General features: G+C 41.6%; 2 protein-coding genes across 2 annotated transcripts in view; one reads left to right on the forward strand and one right to left on the reverse strand.

Moving 5' to 3' along the window:
* Nucleotides 1-18,573, reverse strand: part of ASB3 (ankyrin repeat and SOCS box containing 3) — a 28,074-nt gene that overhangs the window by 5,423 nt on the left and 4,078 nt on the right. Inside the window, exons 2-7 of the mRNA XM_068412736.1 lie at nt 5,633-5,844; nt 5,217-5,375; nt 3,915-4,027; nt 3,201-3,336; nt 2,408-2,585; nt 882-1,079 (exon numbers count right to left, since the gene is read on the reverse strand). Of these exons, the coding sequence (XP_068268837.1) occupies nt 882-1,079; nt 2,408-2,585; nt 3,201-3,336; nt 3,915-4,027; nt 5,217-5,375; nt 5,633-5,828 (980 nt within the window). The 5' untranslated portion in view covers nt 5,829-5,844. The remainder of the gene's footprint in view (nt 1-881; nt 1,080-2,407; nt 2,586-3,200; nt 3,337-3,914; nt 4,028-5,216; nt 5,376-5,632; nt 5,845-18,573) is intronic.
* Nucleotides 6,835-16,888, forward strand: CHAC2 (ChaC glutathione specific gamma-glutamylcyclotransferase 2). Its single transcript, XM_068414289.1, has 3 exons — nt 6,835-7,024; nt 13,547-13,582; nt 16,411-16,888. Exons 1-3 carry the CDS (start codon nt 6,890-6,892, stop codon nt 16,792-16,794), a joined length of 555 nt encoding a protein of 184 aa, XP_068270390.1. The 5' UTR covers nt 6,835-6,889; the 3' UTR covers nt 16,795-16,888.

Raw genomic sequence — 18,573 nt, forward strand, 5'->3', positions numbered from 1 at the left:
TAAAGTTTTAAAAAAATCTTCCTAAGCCAACTGTAAGAATGTGCCATCCTATTAATTAATAGCACGCAACTAGTACACACTTTACAAACACATCTATTCAAACCTTTTCAGCAAAGAATATCCCAGCAAAGTTAATTCTTTCAACAGTTTTATCTGTGGGGGGGAAAGTACCTCACCTCAAGACCACCATTTTTAATTATAACAAGCTTTCTCGTAAAAGAATAGCAAGAATGAGAAACTGAAATAATGATTCCCAAATGTAAGCCAGCCCCAAAAGCCACGTTTTTGCATCTGTTGGATAAACTGTTTTTTTAAGGGGGGTGAACTAAATTAACTCCTACCAAAACCTCATTAATTTAAATGGCAGCACATAAGCAATTAATTTTGCTCCATGTACATGAAATATTCTGTTAGAATCTGAGTTTTAAGAAGATTTTAAAGCCTTCACTGAAGATATTTTCCTTAATGCAGCACACTAGCCACATAACATTACTTCATTTTATATATTGAATTAGCTTGGGAGGAGCACAAGATCTTTTTATAGTAATAGCCCGCTCCTCCACAAATTAATTTCCCACAGGGAAAGGAAGAAGAAACTTCTGTACTAAAGGAAAAAAAAAAAATCAACAATAATGACTTGAAGAGCACCTCATTGTCATACCATATATATACTTAGGAATAATGCTTTTATACCTTATTTTTCCTCCAAAATTATAGCCTTTGCACACAATCCAAGCCCCACGCACCATTTGGATACTTACAGTTTAACTTCTGCAGCTCAAGAATCGAGGAAGGAGGGCAGGAAAACTGCACATTTAAAAAAAGTTAAATAAAGGCCAACATAATTATGAATAGTTTTAAAATATAAGAGGTCTACTTACTCTTTTTGGAAGACCATACACATGGGTGATCTGCAGTCGAAGTTAAGGCACTCTTGAGCATCTGGACTGTAGCCTCCTTTAAGTAACATTTCCAAACATTCTTTATGGCCACCATATACTGCTGAATACACAGGGCTCACTTTGCCTTTGCCTTTGTCACAAAGCCGATCAGTAACTGGTATCAGCAGCTCTAATATCCTGCAAATATTTAAAAACATTATTTATTTTGTGATCTTATGCAATTAACTGATTTTAAATGTATGGTCACTTTTCACACAGTCATTACAACTTCATAAGAAAATCCTACCTGTTTTTTCACTGCATAAAAGAACAAACTTTATCATTTCATACACAGACCCATAACAAATATCATGCTTTCAGTTTAGGCTTGCAATAAGTATTTTAATCTGAACCAGGGACAGATATTTCCTATTATCCACCAACCCTTTTCACAGCAAGAGAGTACCACTGCACATTAAATCCAGACATCTATGCAGTCTGGAAGCAAACTGAAAATGTGAGTTGCAAATAAAATGAATATTTACATCTGTTCAACAACACTAAGAGACTGAAACAGAAAAATCACCCTGTTTCATACCTCACACCTCTGGTCAACATCCTTTCTATCTAACAAGGATTAGTGACAAACACCAATTCCTTTGCTACTGGAACTTACTGGTGCAGTTCAGAGGTCACCAGTTACATATTTTACAAAAGCTACGAAGGCAGCATGTGATTTAAAGACATGTCTAGTACTGACAACTTTGCTGACCCATCTTCTGAGAAAATGAACAAATCCAGCTTCCTCAGTACCTACTGCAGTCTGCCCTCCTCATCAGTTTGGAAGAGGCATCAATTTGATGCACAAACTTTAATGACACCTCAGCTGATGACCTCCTTTCACTAGGGGTTAAGCATCTACTAATAATTTTGCAGTTAGTAACACCATGAATATATTTGATTTTAAGTGCTGTCATACATGTGCAAATCATGGGGTTCCTGAGAGATGCTTCTGCTACTCTGGGAACCTCCTTCCACTCTTGGCTTTCTGCTGTGAAAGTGACTTGTATCACTGAAATTGGGCAAAGCTACAAACGCATTTCTAGAAGGATTAAAGGAACTGTTTTGTGGCTTTGATTTTCTGGCAGGTTCAGCTAATTCATTATTTGCATATGATTACTTCTGCTACTTAATGATCAGGACTATAATCTAATTAAGAGCTGTTCAAGTCATGTAATATGGCTATCGAGTGAACTGGTATCTCATTATCTGTGGAAAACCCTCTCAACTCATTAGGATATGGATCAGACCCAGATTAGATGCTGAATTCAAAATGGTTGGTCACTTCACTGGGACTACTAACAGATGTTTAAAATATGAAAATAATTAGAAATTCTAAACTACAAATCAGCTTGAGAACTCATATTTTTTCCTTATATTGCAGAAAAATATATAATAACTTCCTCTGTGTCGAATAGGTTTTTATTACCAGAATCTTTTGTCTGAATGCCTTTTTAATCACCTACTTTTTATGGCCCATTTCAGCCGCTGCGTGAATAGGTAACTGCCACTTGTCCTCGTTGCAGTAGAGATTTGGATTTGCCCCGTTGGATAACAGCAGTTCCACACATTCAACATGACCCTCCTGCGCAGCAATCAGCAGGGGAGTGGCTCCATCCTTGGCTTGACAGTTCACGTCTGCACCTGACAAAAAAAAGCCAATACTTTGCATCACCACTACACCACAAATTAAAATTAATCAGTAACTGTTTTGCAGAGTGACTTCACTACACAACAGGTTTTCCACAGCAATAAGGAAACATTTACTACTTGTTTTTTACTATTTATCTACTCAGATCATGGCTCCCTCAGGCTCAATAGTTCCAGCAATTCATTTTGGTTGTAGACACACGCAATTAAACATTCAAAACTTGTTCATTATGCAAATTAAACTGTTGCTGTTGCTTTATGACCAGAGAGAGATATCTTAACCTGAACAATATCCTAGTACAAGAGCAATGTCATCCAAATCAGACCACTAATGTAGTACTGTTGGGGGCTTCTAGAAGACCCTGATGATCCTTAATTTTTTCATAGTTTTGATTTATTATTTCCTACCATCCCTTGCTGAAAACATTAAATTACTGAAACAATATTTAAGCAATTAAGATGGTTTTGCATACCCATCTGCAACTAAAATTACATTAAAAAACACTAAAATTTGAAGTTATGAAGTGCAAGAGTAGAACTGAAATTGTATCTGGTGACAGGTTGATGCAAGTTTAAAAACAATGAAGCCAAACGAATGATCACTATTACCATGGGATACAAGCAGTCTTAAACTCTCCAGCTTTCCATACTGAGCAGCAACAAACAAAGGTGTAATTCCAAAGTCATCCTTACATTCCTTGCTTGCCCCTTTCTCCAGGAGTATTTTCATTATCTCAGTGAATCCCTGTAATAAATATTTTTATTTATTATTTATTAATTATTTTTATTAACAACAAAGTGGGAAATTGACATAATCTATTTTCCCCCCCACATTCCAAACAGAAATAAGAAAAAAAGCAATATATTCAACATTCTAAAGATGTACTGAAAAATTAACAGCAGAAAAAATGAGACAAGTTTAATTTGATTTTTTACATTTGTTCACTTATATGATACATACAAATGGGAATTAAATTAGTTTATTAAAACCATTAAGCTAACATATAAGGTCATACACCTCACTGATGATGAGATAGTAAACAGAACTCTTCTCAAAAAATCTTGTAAGAGATTCACTTCCCAAATGCAACACGTGAGCTTGTGAGTACATGCAAGAGTTATAATACTTAAATAATTATTGCTTCCCAACACCAACATGTCATGTAGTTTCAGATGCATTACAAGCCCTTCAGCATTAGGACAGCGTTATGACTGCTAGGGTAGGTTAGGAAAAATCACCCAATAAAAAGGCAAAGACGTAGATAAATCATCACTCAGAATACACCAGTTATGTGGAAGTTGTATGATACACTTACAGGTTACCTGAAAAGCAGCTTGGTGCAAAGAATTCCATCCAGACCAAGAATGAGGTCCTTCAACATTCGCTCCATGTTGGAGCAGAAACTTTACAATGTCTGCATGTCCATTTTCAACAGCTTCAAATAAAACAGTAAAAAAAGGAAGAAAAAAAATTCTTATTAACTGGATTTAAAGAACTCATTGAAAACCTCAGATGGTCTCACTGCTAACTTCCTGACACAATAATCATAACTCTTTTAAACTTGCTTTTTTACTTGCCTTTTACCCCCAAAACACAGATCGAGAATGGAAATTTATCCACAAAATTTTTGCATTCATTGCCAATGCCTCCTTTAGCATCCTGATTCATCCCTAAGTTTTGCCACTGACAGTTCTACCAAGGCACATTTCCCAGGTAACTGTCAAAGCTTGATACGGTGATAAACGACCTGCGAATAGTTGCTACTCATTGAATAATTGTTAGAGTATTATTGCACCAGCTCGCCAAAGGAGTGCCTCTGGCTTGTAGTACTCAGTGTCCAACACAGAGCTGTGCCATAACCCCATTGCAGAGTCTGGACTAACCTGACCATAAACCTTTTACTTTTTAAAAATCTCTTGGATACACAACCCCAGGACAATTCCTTGGTCCTGTCTAATCTACGTAAGCTCTTATACATAGTGTTAATTACTATTATTTACTGTGCCTTTAATGATGATTTCCCCACAAGTGATGCCTGTTACCAACTGTTTTAAGCAAATAAGCTACTTAGTTGTCAAAAATTAAACGTGAATAGACTTGTAAACAAAGGAACATGATGTTTGCCTGGGTACGGAGATGAGCATCTGTAATCAGATGATTTAAACTCTGAGGATTCACTACAGCAGAAGTTTTAAGCATTTAATTATGTCAAACATAAATCATAGAAAAAAATAGTAAAATAACGGACCTTAATTGCTAAACTAGGAATTGCAAAAAGAGGTCTTTTCACATAAGAAGCGGGGAGGAATTAAAAAATAAAAGGCTTGAAACACCCTCGTACAGATGTAATCCTACACCTCCTAGACCTCTTCTGTGCTAGAAAGACACAGAAGGCAATGGGAAAAAAAAATTGGTTTTACAATTTTGTTTTAAAACACAGTCTGAAGCAGATTTATCCATAAATAAAAAGTAATCTCTAGATGCACTCCGAGTCTAAAGCCTACAAAAAGTCTCTAGGCTACAAAAATATGAAACATGGTAGGCAGTGAATGAACTCTGGTGAGTTTAAACTTAGTAAATTTTTCCCCACTTGAATTCTGAGATTTCAAGAAAGCTCGTGTCACCTAGGAACAGTGCAGTGGTTGCTTCTGTGGTAGCTTCGTTGGGGTCAGTCCCAGCTTCCAGAAGAACACGAACACTTTCCAAAGAGCCGCGGCGTGCCGAAAGGTGCAGCGCGCACATCCCGTCAAATGTCTTTAAATTTATGTAGTCGTCAGATGGGGCTACAAATGAGAAGGTGGGGAAAAAAGTATATTTAGCAATAAATTACAAAACGCAGTTATTTTCTTAAAATAACTGATTTATTTGAGATGTGTGGCCTACAGCGTACCCACGAACGTGATGTTATCAACTCTTTCAGTATCTATGAAACCACGCAGAAATTTACAAAATAAGTAAGAATTTATAAGAGAAACCTATTTAATTTATATATCACAGGGGAATTTAGCAGAAAAATTGCGCTGCATCGGACTTTCCTTACCTGCACGAACTAGCAGCCTCAGACACTCACTCGAATTGTGAGCTGCTGCTTCGTGGAGTGGCACCCACCCCCTGTTATCTGGAACATCGACGCTGTATCCCTGCTTAATCAGTTTCCTCAGCATTTTAACGTTTCCTTCTCTGGCTGCGAGCCCCACGGCAGAGCACCGATCCGAATAGGCCTCCGTGAAATCCATCCTGGCGTGCGGCGAACTGTGGGAGAGGAAAAAGGGGAGAGGAAAAAGGGGAGAGGAAAAAGGGGAGAGGAAAAAGGGGAGAGGAAAAAGGGGAGAGGAAAAAGGGGAGAGGAAAAAGGGGAGAGGAAAAAGGGGAGAGGAAAAAGGGGAGAGGAAAAAGGGGAGAGGAAAAAGGGGAGAGGAAAAAGGGGAGAGGAAAAAGGGGAGAGGAAAAAGGGGAGAGGAAAAAGGGGAGAGGAAAAAGGGGAGAGGAAAAAGGGGAGAGGAAAAAGGGGAGAGGAAAAAGGGGAGAGGAAAAAGGGGAGAGGAAAAAGGGGAGAGGAAAAAGGGGAGAGGAAAAAGGGGAGAGGAAAAAGGGGAGAGGAAAAAGGGGAGAGGAAAAAGGGGAGAGGAAAAAGGGGAGAGGAAAAAGGGGAGAGGAAAAAGGGGAGAGGAAAAAGGGGAGAGGAAAAAGGGGAGAGGAAAAAGGGGAGAGGAAAAAGGGGAGAGGAAAAAGGGGAGAGGAAAAAGGGGAGAGGAAAAAGGGGAGAGGAAAAAGGGGAGAGGAAAAAGGGGAGAGGAAAAAGGGGAGAGGAAAAAGGGGAGAGGAAAAGGGGAGAGGAAAAAGGGGAGAGGAGGGCAAAAAAAAGAGAGATGCCTGTTAGTATATATATCATATGTATATGGGTGGCTGGTTTGTTTTTTTGCATATGTTTCTGCTTGGTTTTTTTGGCAGGGTTTTGGGGGGCTGACTGCTCCCCCGCTGCTGCCCGGCGGCTCCCCGGGAGGCTCGGTGACCGAGGGGAGGCGACATCCCTTCCTGGGCCAACCGACCCGGTCTGAAGGTGACCCTCCGTGCACGGCACGGGCTCCCGCAGACCCCGGGCCCAGCCACGGCCGCGGCTCCCCCCCCGCCTCCAGGAGGCCCCGGGGCCGGCGGCCCCTCCCGGGCAGGACCCGCCGAGGGGAAGCCCGCTCGCCTTGCCCCGCCGCCGGGCGCGGGGCCGCCCCGCCGGCAGTGCGCAGGCCCGCGGGGCCGGGCCGGGGGCCGGGCCGCCCGGCAGCGGGGCAGGCGGGCAGCCATGTGGGTGTTCGGCTACGGCTCCCTCATCTGGAAGGTGGATTTCCCCTACGAGGAGAAGATGGTGGGGCGCATCCTGGGCTACAGCCGCCGCTTCTGGCAGGGCAGCACCGACCACCGCGGCGTGCCGGGCAAGGTGAGGCGAGGGCGCTCCGCGGGCGGCCGCGGGCCCGGCGGGGCGGGCCCGGCAGCGCGGCCCCTCACCGCGGCGGCGGGGCGGGCGGGCGCCTCCGTGCCCGCGGCGGGGCCGAGCCCCCGCCCCGCGGCCCGAGCGAACCGGGCCCCGCCGGGGAGCCGCGGGCGGTGCGGGGGGCTCGGCGGAAGGCGCCGGCAGCCGCCCTGCCCCGGCCCCCGGCTGTCACCGCGGCTGCTGGGCACCTCCCTGCCTTCGCTGTTTCTTTTTTTAAACTTAAAAGGCAAACCGAAGCTCGCTGCTGCCACTTATTCCAGTCCCCTTTTGCACGGTACCCAGGTTAGCTCTTTCCACTTTGACCTCTAATTTATTTCATTGTGGCAAGAAGTTATTTCCTAAAGTTCAATAATTAATTTTCTTCTGCACTATCAATTAAAACCAACAACAAACAACATAATGAACTTCAAAGAGATAACAAAAATAACCATCGGTCCATTTTAATAGCCTAAAAATAACTGAGTGGGTTAGTATAGACATTAATTTAATAACTAAGGGAAAATACCTCAGTGTGGATGTCAGGCTTTGAAGATAAAGGTTAGTTAATAAGTTAATAATAACGGCCAGAAGCACTGATCTGAGTAATGATCTGAAATAATGATCTGAAACCTCACTGGTTTTCAGCTTTTTTTTTTTTACTTTAAAATGAAAACTCATGGAGAGAGAAATACTGTTTGGAAAAGAGGGGAAAAAAAAAGCCACCAAGGAAAAGAAACTAAAATTCCAGGCGTGAGCATTCCCCATTTCATGTGGACACACAGTATTTTTAAGCCACAGGAGTGAGAACAATAGAGTCTTACTCTGCTTTGAAAGCCTGTACCACCCGCCCCATAGAAGGGCTCTCACCTTTATATAACTCTAAATAGCTCGACAAATGTTAAAGAAACAATAGGTTACAGAAGCACTCAGCAAGTTAGATGAATGACTTTGATGTGGCAGGACTGTTATTTACGGCTGCAGACGCTGCTCACAATTTAGTCATCAGAAATGCAAACATAAATGCACAGAAACTGACACTTGCATACAGCTCTCCAACAATTTACCTACCTTGAACGCTGGGTTTGTGTCATGAAAGTATGTTTTCCTGATGCTCCCTAAAGCAGTTGAAAACTGGAATATGGCTTTAAAAAGCTTCTCCAGAGAAGGCGTAAGGATGCTTTTTAAAAATAAAACACACCGTGCTACACGTAGCATGGAAGAAATTTTCATCTAGTTCTAAACAGCGCTAGTTAGAACCTCAAACACCGTACTTAGAGGTAAAATAAAACCCCTTTGCATTCAGTTTCCAGCAAAGCAAATCACCGTGCTTCAAGGACGAGCACGAGCTGGGCATCTAGTATTTTAAAAAAAAAAGTTTATAGCAAAGAAACAAATGATGTGCAAGCGGGCTCGGGCTCAGCAGGCGTGTTTTTCAGGCTGGAGCAGAGCTGTGCAAATGCAGCTGTCCCAGTTCTGAACTCCAGCCCCAGAACGCTTTGCCACGTTGCTTTTAAGATGGAGCAGAAAGCCTTGCTTTGTCCCCCGGCTGACGCGCTGCCACCCGCACAAATCCTGTCCCCAACGCTGCCCCGCTCCCAGCCGCCGCCTCACCTGGCTGGGGAGATGCAGCGTGCTGGCGCGGTCAGGGCTGCTGACTGGGCAGCTCTCCTTTGCTTTCTCAGTGCAGCGCTCATTTCTCATCCCCCAGTCATCCCTTTTCAAAGATGTTTGTATGAGCATTGGGAAACTCCTGTTCGTCTCTTGAATTGGGATGAATTGAAAAGCATGCGCAAAAGCTGTTAGGGTGGGGCATAAAAGAGTGCGATCCCATCAGCCTCCTCTGCTTAGGAAACCAGGCTTTAAAAAAAAAAAATAATTAAAAAAATATAATTAAAAAAAACCTAATCAGTCAACTGAGGTGGTCTTACTCTTGGGGCTTCAGAAAGGAATAAAGCCCACACCAGCCAGTTTTTCTTCCTTTTTGCAAGTCTCCTTGGTGACCTCCTTGCATTATCTCCTGCTGGGCTAGCTGAAATTCAGGGGAATACTCAGAGCGACTGTCTTTGTACAGATATTAGAAGTATTGCAGCCTGGTGACTACCCACTTGGTTCCAAGAAGCTCAGGTGTTTGTATTTCTGCCCCAGTCAAGATCATACGCAGAACCATCGCCTGCAGGCATACAGAGCCTTAAAACAACAACAAAAAATACCCCACACGTGTGCCCATGCTTTGTTCTGTTTCTATTTAGATGCTTGTTTGGACACACTGAGGGCAGAGGTCATTATTTATGTGAACTGGTTAATGCATTTTGTGTTTTACACAAAACACTCAGCATTAACAAAATACACTTTTTCTCAGCATCAACCAGTTACTGCCTTTTTGTATTCCTGCAGCCCACGAGTGGTTACTCCTACTTGCAAGGCAAAACGGCTCCCTCAGCGTACGCTGAGAAAACACACAGCCAGGACCTCCCACTTCACCAGGCCAAACGCTCTCTGCTATAAAATCTTTACAATCCTTGACATCAGAGATGAATTACGTCTCTTGTGGGTGAGCTACGAGTGAAACTGGTCCTTCAGTACTAACACATTTTAAAGAACAGCCATTAAATAGTAGCCAACAAGTTAAAAAAACCCTCTCCTGAAAACCCTCGCTGCTCCAACATTCCACGGCCAGCGCGACAAAAACACACAGAGCGCTTTCACGTACAATGGCTGCACGCTTTTAGTGCGAAACTCGGGTGACCTTGTCATCCTACTTTGATCTGCTCAACTCGTACTGGAACGAGACGGTTAACTAGTTAAAAAGTGGTGTTTAATCACGGGGCCGTATTTTGTAGTTTACAGGATGTTAAATTGGAAAAAGTTTTGTTAGAACAGATTAAGAATGCAAAAAAAAAAGGGATAATTTCTTAAAAAATACATGGCAACTTACACACGAGCTGTATTTGAAAATAAGATTTTCAGAGGATTATTCCGAATAGCACATTAAAGCAGCTTGAATTTTACCAGGCAATAACAGTGTTCCCTGAAAAAAGTGCTACTGACTTAGAAAGACCTGAATAAGTGACAAAAATGTTTTCATAAATGGCAAATTCACATTTTTTAGTGCAAGCTTCAGAAAAAATGGCATCAGAAATGCCAGCCTGCGTGATTCACATAAACCTCCTCAAACGTTAACGTCTGGGGGTTTGGTTTTGCATGGAACAGCGTGGAAGTGTGAACACATTCATGAGTTGAAGCCATTATCATCCCAGTATGGTTTGAACCAAACTAATAGCTTGTTGCTGCCAGACCAGTGAAGTTTGGCTTCCTCCCCTGCCAGTCCTCCTCCCTCCCAGCTCCAGACCGCTTGCTTCAGCCGCTCTCCTTGGTCTGGAGCTGGCACCCACTTGACAGGCCTGACATTTCGGGAGTCTCACTTCTGGCTCTGCCAGAGACTGACTTTGTTCCTCGCCCTCCGATGTGCTTAGAAAAAAACCCGGGGAAGCTTGATGACATGATTAATCTAGCTCCAGCTGTCTGCTGCCGCTGTCCAAACAGCGTCCAAAGGGAAAACTCCGAGTTTCTGCGTGCGTAGAATTACTGGGTCGGCTTAAGGTTTAATCATTTTAGGGTAACAAAGCTTTTAGTTTGTTAAAGGTGAAATGGAGAGAAAAGGAGGTGCCTTCCCCCGCCCACGACTCCCCAATTTACCCTGGCGGTTTCTCCCCGTTGGATGGCTGCCAGCCAGCGGGCTATCGGGGAGAGCATGGCTAGATAGGCTCCTGCTACGCCATAAAAGGGAGCAGAAAAGGCTGTGCTTCCTTTAAACAAACCTGTGCTTTGAAGGAAACCATTTTAAATTATTACATTCCTACTCATTAGCAAACTTACACCTCCCTTTCTGAAAAAATGTAAGAGCTCATCAAGCTAAAATTATTTCTAAGGTTGTATTTCCTCTATTCCATCTTACTTTCGCATCCAGATGCAAGAATTAATTCCTCTATCAGTAAATATTTAGTGATTTTAGTAGCTGAGCAGTTTGTGGCACCACTGGAAACAATCTAACAGTGGAAGATCTTATTTCAGTTTACCCCACTATTCCACAGCACACATCAGGACTGTCCTGAGGAGCTTTATCTCCACGCAGGTGGACAAAGCCCCCATGCCAGCAGAACATTGTAGGCTCTAGCGCAGACTCTGCACCACGCTGCTGCTGTGTTCCTCTTTTTACTGAACCCAGCGTGTAAAACCTGGAAGAATCTCCCATCACGTGCACTCTAAGGCAGGAGTACGTTTGGGAGCTCTAGTGTGCAGTGCAGTTGAGGGCTTGAAGTGAAATACAACACTAAGAGCTAAACCAAGGTGTATTTCATTTTCAGCAACGGCTTCCCTTCCGATGCAGAGGGGAGGTGGCCTTTAGCACTGCAGATGCCTTAGAAAGTCCCGGCGTGGCCGCAGACCACGCTGCTGCTCCAGCACGAGGCAACGCAAGGGTGCCTTGGTCAGCCTAACTGGCAGGAGGCTGCACAGAACCGACACAGATCCCTCACAGACATCTGATTTAGGAGATCATTCGGGTTCGCCCTTGCCAGTACTTGGGCAAGACAAAAATGCTTTTGGTTTATATTATATAGCTGGTCATTTATAGATGTGTTATTTTCTTTACTTAGCTAGCAGAGGTAATACCCATGGCTCCTTAATGGTGTTTGCTTTAGGAAGTTCCATGCAAGACCAGGACTCTGCAAACCAATACAATAAATATCCTCTCCCTCCCTAGACAAACAGAGCGTGCTTTTATCACACAACCAATCTGAAGATTAAGTACTCCTCAGCACTTTACTTTCATTTAATATTTAGCCTTCAGATACAGACATTCCTGGCAATAAAGTTGTTTCCCACCACAGAATGTCTCTTTCATCCATAATTTACAAAATCTTAGTGACCAGTACTGAGTACACACATCAGGGAAGTAATAATGGCCATGGAAAAAGCTTCCCAAAAGGAACGCCTAAGTTATCTTGATTAATCATGGTAACAGACCTGTTTCCTCTAGTTACTCAAATAGTAATCATTTAGTATTCTTTTAGTTCTGTTGCCTTATTTTATCAGAGCAGGAATAAATGGCTGATGCTGGGAGAGAGCTGGCATAAAAATGAAAAAACGCAGAATTTATAAATAAACAGCCTTTAAGATTAGAAAAGATCTGACGCTAAATAAATAATATCTACACTTGATAGTATCTATAAAGTGCTCTGCAAAAACGAGATTTCATATTTGGCTCGTTACCAGAAGAACGCGTGGCTTGCCAGTGGCTCGGTGTAGGAGAAACCCTGCCCTGTTACTGCGTGAGAGAGACAAACACCAGCACAGACTTATCACAGAGACCAGCACGGACACGTCAATGGAACTGTCAGTGAGGACTCAAAGAGACTGAGATGTAGTAGCCCAAGACTCAAAGTTAGCCAAGACTAAATGAAAGGCACGAATCCAAGTACATCAAATTCAGATCATCTTTGCAACTCCTCAGAGAATGAATTTCCATCCTACACTAGAACTAAGTGGATGCTACTACCTCTGCTTTCCCTTACCGCTAATCAGAAGACACTTGCACACTAATTTAATGCCAAAATTAGCAATTTTAAACTACAGATGTAGTTCTCCATAGGGTTTTATGTTTTAAAATTCTATTCTCCAGGTTGTAGAACAAGTTTCAACAATTTTCTTTTCAGTATTTACCAACCGGTTTCTTACTCTTCCTGCAAGAAGTAACTTACTGGGAAAAAAAAGCCATTACCAAGGTATCCTCCCTCTGCCCAGTAAGGAAGAATGAGCTGGGAGGGGGAAAAGAAGGAGAAAAGAGTCTTTTGCACAATAAACTTATTTTTTCAACTTTGAATAACATGGTGCTAACTAAAAATTACTAGCAGATTTCTTTGATATAGGTTTTCAAAACCATCTAATTAGCTAGGAGCTTTAAAACCTAGGAGTTGCAATGTGTCATAGTGTGTAATTAACATTTTCTAAAATCCAGTCAGTGCAAACCGAGCCAGAAGTGGTAATATCTTGCTTGGTTCTACATGAGCTAGGTTTCTGTGTCACATTATTTTCTGTGCCTGCATATAAGCTTTCTGAATACAAGTGAGAAGGTGCACTGAGGATAGTTTTACATTAAAATGGTGACAATAATTCATTAAACAGCAACAGAATTGGGTCTGGACCGCACATACAAAGCAAGGACATTCAAAACCTCCCCATTTAACTTCTGTGTCGCAGAGACTTTCCACTCAGACTTTACAATTTGGTTTATCTCATACAGTTCAAAAGCTATTCTCAGGGAATATACTGGACCTCAAAGAAATAGACCTTATTGAGAGTGTCCTGGATGAGTTCTCTGGCCCTTTCATTATTTTTCATTGGGTTTTTTTGTGGGTGTGTGTGTCCTCCCGCCCCACCTTATGATTTAGAGTAACAGCCTCTAACTGAGCTTTCTTTTTTTACTTTTAGCCTGGAAGAGTTGTGACTCTGGTTGAAGATCCTGAGGTACAGTACTCCTGTTCTCTCTCTGTAGTGTACAGAATGCCCTGTTGCATTCCCAGCCTGTGTAGTAAGTCTGTATTCTTTTTTGCTTCTCTGCAAGCAAATAATTGAGTTATCTTTAGTGGAATTAAAAGTTCTCTCAAAATTTCTTGGAGTTACACGAATGACTTTGATTGTTTCAAATAAATCAATCAATCTAAACTAAGAAACTGGAAGTAGTTTGGGTCTGTTATTACCAAAGGTGTATTTTAAAGTATTTTCCGAAATAGTCACTTCAGCTATCCTGTTATAAGATGCAGAATTTTACTTTCAGCATAGCATAGTGCTGACGATACACCAATAGTAGACCCCAGATATTGTGTCAGAACTGTATTCTTGCCCTTCCAAAATAAAAACTGAAACAAGTCAAGATTACATTGCAGTGATAAAAAAAAAGAGAAATACCCTTGCTTTATTTTTTGCTACACAGATAAAATGCTTAAGGAATTAAATGCCACAGGTGTGCTGTTGGTTTCTACGTAATATTGTGAAATTAGCTCCTGATTAGAGAAAATGGTCGTTGGCCAGAGTCTCCCATTCTCATTTATCCTTTGACCTTTTCCCCAGGTCTCACTTAGTGCGAGGGAAGCGTTTGCAAGGGGATGCCCAGGCTGGGGAGGGAGGGGAGATGAAACAAGGCCTAGGCTTACAGTCGTGTAAGCTGGAGGAAAATCAGGATTTTTCTGCTTCTGAAAGTAGCTAGACTTAAATTTTACCCGTTTCTAACTCTGCCCCATAGCAAAGAGGCTATCTTTGTAACCACCCGCAGTTTTTTGTAGGGATCTTACCCACCAGAGAGCTCTCGGTTGGGCTGCTCACCAGCTAGGACAAAAGCACTGAGCTAGGCTGGGGAAGCCTAGAGTGGCTATTGCAGGATACACCTTGGATGCCATAGCTTTCCCACTCCCTCTGGGCCCCCCACGCCCAGCAGCACGCTCTGTTCTGGCACCTTCCGCGGTGAGCGTGTCCCTCCAGCTTCCCACTGCGCCAGGAGAGGGAATCCCTGCAGGTACTAGTGCCTCCAGAGGCGTGGGAGGGAAGGAAGGATGGCTCTGCAGCAGAGGGAGAGCGAGGCCACACTACACCAGGCCACGGAGGATGTGTATTTTGGTAGCTCTTAGTTTTTATTTACAGTTGCTCATCCATACAGTTAGGATATTGCTGTCTTACCCATCTATTTCCCTGAAATAGCAGCCACAAAGAGAGGTAAGTTTAGCAGCAATCGAAAACTTCAACTGTTTTTCGCAGTTAGCAAAACCAGCAAAATGCAATGCACTGTCTCTCATTGTGATTTTCTGTACCTTTCTAGTAAGGGGTTTTTTCACGTTACTGTACTGCTGGGCACCATTATGTTACACAGATGCCTATAGAGACAAAGAAGGCTTATGTTTGTTGTCACTCAGTCTGTATTGTTAAGCAAACTTATTTGTTACCATAGAAACTTTTTTCCCCTTAGCAAACCAGTTTTGTTTGGTTGGTTGTTTTTCCCTTTTCTCCAGAATCTGGTGTGGCCAGATAATAACCCTTTACACATAAACACCAAATGATACGACAGGTCATTTGCTTTAATTTTAATTACTCATTCTGCAGTTTAAAAAGGTAACCTTATTTTAAGGGTATTGTAGCAGACTACAGCAATTATTTCCCCAGCCCTCAGCTCTGTGCTAGTCTGTGTGTCCTTCTTCTCTACTGCTACACATAGTGCAGCTTGGAAACCTCTAGAGAGTTGTTTTTACTTGCTCCATCTGAATTTCTTTGCCACTTAAGAGGAAACCACACAAAAAACCAGCATCACGCTCCTTGTCAGATTTCTGGATTATAATTTTGCAGTGAACCCGCACCCCAGATGGCTGAGGGAAAGCAAGGAGCCCATTTTTGTCCTCCTTAGTGCTGTTCCTGGCCACAGCACATCGAATGCTGTAACCACCTACAAAGGATGCGATAGAAAATGACTCCCGATTTTTTATTTTAAATAAAATGTCTTTGACCAGCATATGGTCTGACTGCAAAATTCAGTGCTCATGAATTAACACCACCACCCCAGCACTGACTAAATACTGAGATCCAGTTTTAGGAGGGGGAAAAAAAAAACAAACCAAACAAAAAAAACCCTTAACTGCTCTGTTGTATGTGAAAAGGGTGAAGAAATATTCAGATTCTCCAAGATGGTAATGAAATGTATCCTGTTTGCTGAGGTGCTGGATGTGCCACGTTTAATTGTGCAAAATGAAGGTTCATCTCAGCTTTTTCTTCTCTTATTCAGTTTCAGTGCAGTAACGTTACCACACGCATCCCTCCACGTACGTGTAACAAGAGACGTAGGTGACACTCGAGTCCTTAGAAATGAAACTGCGACTAAACAGAGAAAGGACCTGATCCAAATTACTTTGAATTTGGCACTATTTAAAATTTCAATTTTCAGATACAAATTTTGTGAGGTCAGGAAGATCACTTGTATCCCTTTTGCCAGCTCCTTAGTAGCCCGTGCCAAGGCTATTTACTACTTAAAATTTAATTGTAACAAGAAATTGTTTTGTAAGAAAGGCCTCAGGATTAGCAAGAAAGGGGATGATCAATCTGCATAATTACCATTTTGACTGAAAGTTTCCTAAATAAAGCAGCCCTTTTAGTTTGGGACTCCTTCTACAAACAGTGTGAGAAATAGCTATAAAAAGACTGAAAATGGAAGAAAATTAATTTTTTAAGAGAGTTTTACCTAAATACAATAGAAATACATTAATTTTTGAGTATCCTTTTAAACACTGCTTGGATTTTCTTATGTCCTTCAACAGGGGTATGTATGGGGTGTTGCTTACAGATTGCCAGCTGGACGAGAACGCGAAGTAAAGGCATACCTGGACTTCAGAGAGAAAGGAGGCTACAGGACTACAACTGTCACTTTCTATCCAAAAGACTCGGCGGTAAAACCGTTTGACGTGTTGTTGTACATTGGAACTCGTGACAACCCCAACTACCTTGGTCCTGCGCCTCTGGAAGAAATTGCTGAACAGATTTTTAATGCGGTTGGTCCTAGTGGAAGAAACACAGAGTACCTGTTTGAACTCGCTAACGCCATGAGAAATCTCGTACCAGAAGATGTAGACGAGCATCTCTTCGCCTTGGAGAAACTAGTAAAGGAACTCTTGGAAAAGCACCGAACCCTAAACTGTCTATAAAGGGACTTCTTACTTCTAACGATCTTGCTTCATCTTCAGAGGAATGGTTTCATTGCACACTGGGTACACGACTTGGAGGCATGTTTCTCTGCACTACGCTATCTTATTTATTGTAATATTGCATTCAAAATAGTAGTTGGCCATTAGAACATACTGTTACAAAAATCATTCTTCCAGAAGTCTACAGAAAGGGGAGCAGGGGAAGTGTTTTAGGTTTGAATTTGGTATATTGGGGTTTTAATCAAAGATTACATCATTATGAAAATCTCAAGGGAACCACTTAAGCTTCTCTTTGTTTGAAGATTATTTTTTTAATTATTTCAGGTTTAAAATAAATCTTTAGAATAATTTAAAGATCAAAATCAGCATTCAGATACAACTCCCACTAATTTAAGTTATAGTTCTTTCTGAGTCAAGACCACAGGCATGGAGCTCAGTGCAGCTAAAGAGATAAATGTTAAGTAGTTGTAAATTGCATAGTAAATGCATAGTAGAACATTTATATCATCAACGTGCAACTTCACTGAAATTAAGTTATTCCACTGCATTAGTCATCTTACCCTTTATATATTAGTTTGTCCTTAAGGATAAACTGTTTCATCATCAAGGAAATAATTCTTTCCCTTGGCTCATTAAAATAATTCTTTCCCTTGGCCCTGAAAACCAAAGCACAGGGTACTTGGACACAAACAAGCCATAACGTATCAGTGCCTCATTTTATTTTTTTAAGATTAATATGAAGAATAAAGCCAAAATGTTAAAATTAACTGAAAGTATGACTCGAAGCCACAGTGCAGCAAGAACGCTCAGAAACTCTCATCTTTGTTATCTGCCTTTAGATGCTGTTGTAACCCCATCTCTTAAAAAATTCACCAGTCTCTCAGGATAGATTTTAAGCCAGTAATTTTCAACCACTGTTTCAGGGATTCATGGACAAAGGTAATTAAGAAAGGAACCGTCTTTTCAGTAGACTTACGTGTGTTGTACGGACGTCCAAAGAGCACCAGAAAGCCACCAGTTTAGGCCAGTAGGCTTTCTTCATGCAAAATACAAACAGAGTTTCCGTCCCAACAAGGACTTGTCCTGCTTCTCAAAAATTTAACTTCTTTTTGTCAACTTTTAATAAAGTATATTTTTAATGTTAATATAGGAAAGGTCCCGTTTCAACCACCACGTAACGTGTGTTTAGTAGTAGCTTGGAAGCCTGTATTTTGTGTCAGCAATGTTTCCACTATACAGGTTGTCCCTTTCTCTTCTTTACATTTTCTCTGTTTTATACTTGTAATTGCTTGAAAAATATCAGGGTTATCAAAATAACAAGCTACTATTATTTTACTTGGCCACCTACAAAAGCCAACAGGAACATAAATGAATGTTAATAGGAAACATTTGAGAAAGGCAGCTAGATGAGTAGAAAACAGGATAGTAAAATTCAAACCTAAATTTGAGATAAGTAGACCACTTAAAGTATTTAACCAAGAAAGCTGTATTTTTTACATACCAGAGTATAATTTTAATGTACCTCTGGCATCTCTCAAGCATTGATTCATTGAGGGGAAAAAAAAAGTGTATTAGTTTTTAGAAGCTACTGTTTACTATCAATAGTTGAATGCCACTGTTTTAAGAGTATATGATAGGGTATCACTTGATGGACTACTCTAAACGACCGAGGCAATCACGCATGCATCCGTTCACCTCGACTGAAAGAGTAACTCTTCAGTGTCACGGGATACTTAGCTTTTACTAAAAGTGTGATGTATGATTTATTTCAGGAATATT

This window comes from Nyctibius grandis, chromosome 1 (assembly GCF_013368605.1).
Source record: "Nyctibius grandis isolate bNycGra1 chromosome 1, bNycGra1.pri, whole genome shotgun sequence".
Taxonomy (NCBI): Eukaryota; Metazoa; Chordata; class Aves; order Nyctibiiformes; family Nyctibiidae; genus Nyctibius; species Nyctibius grandis.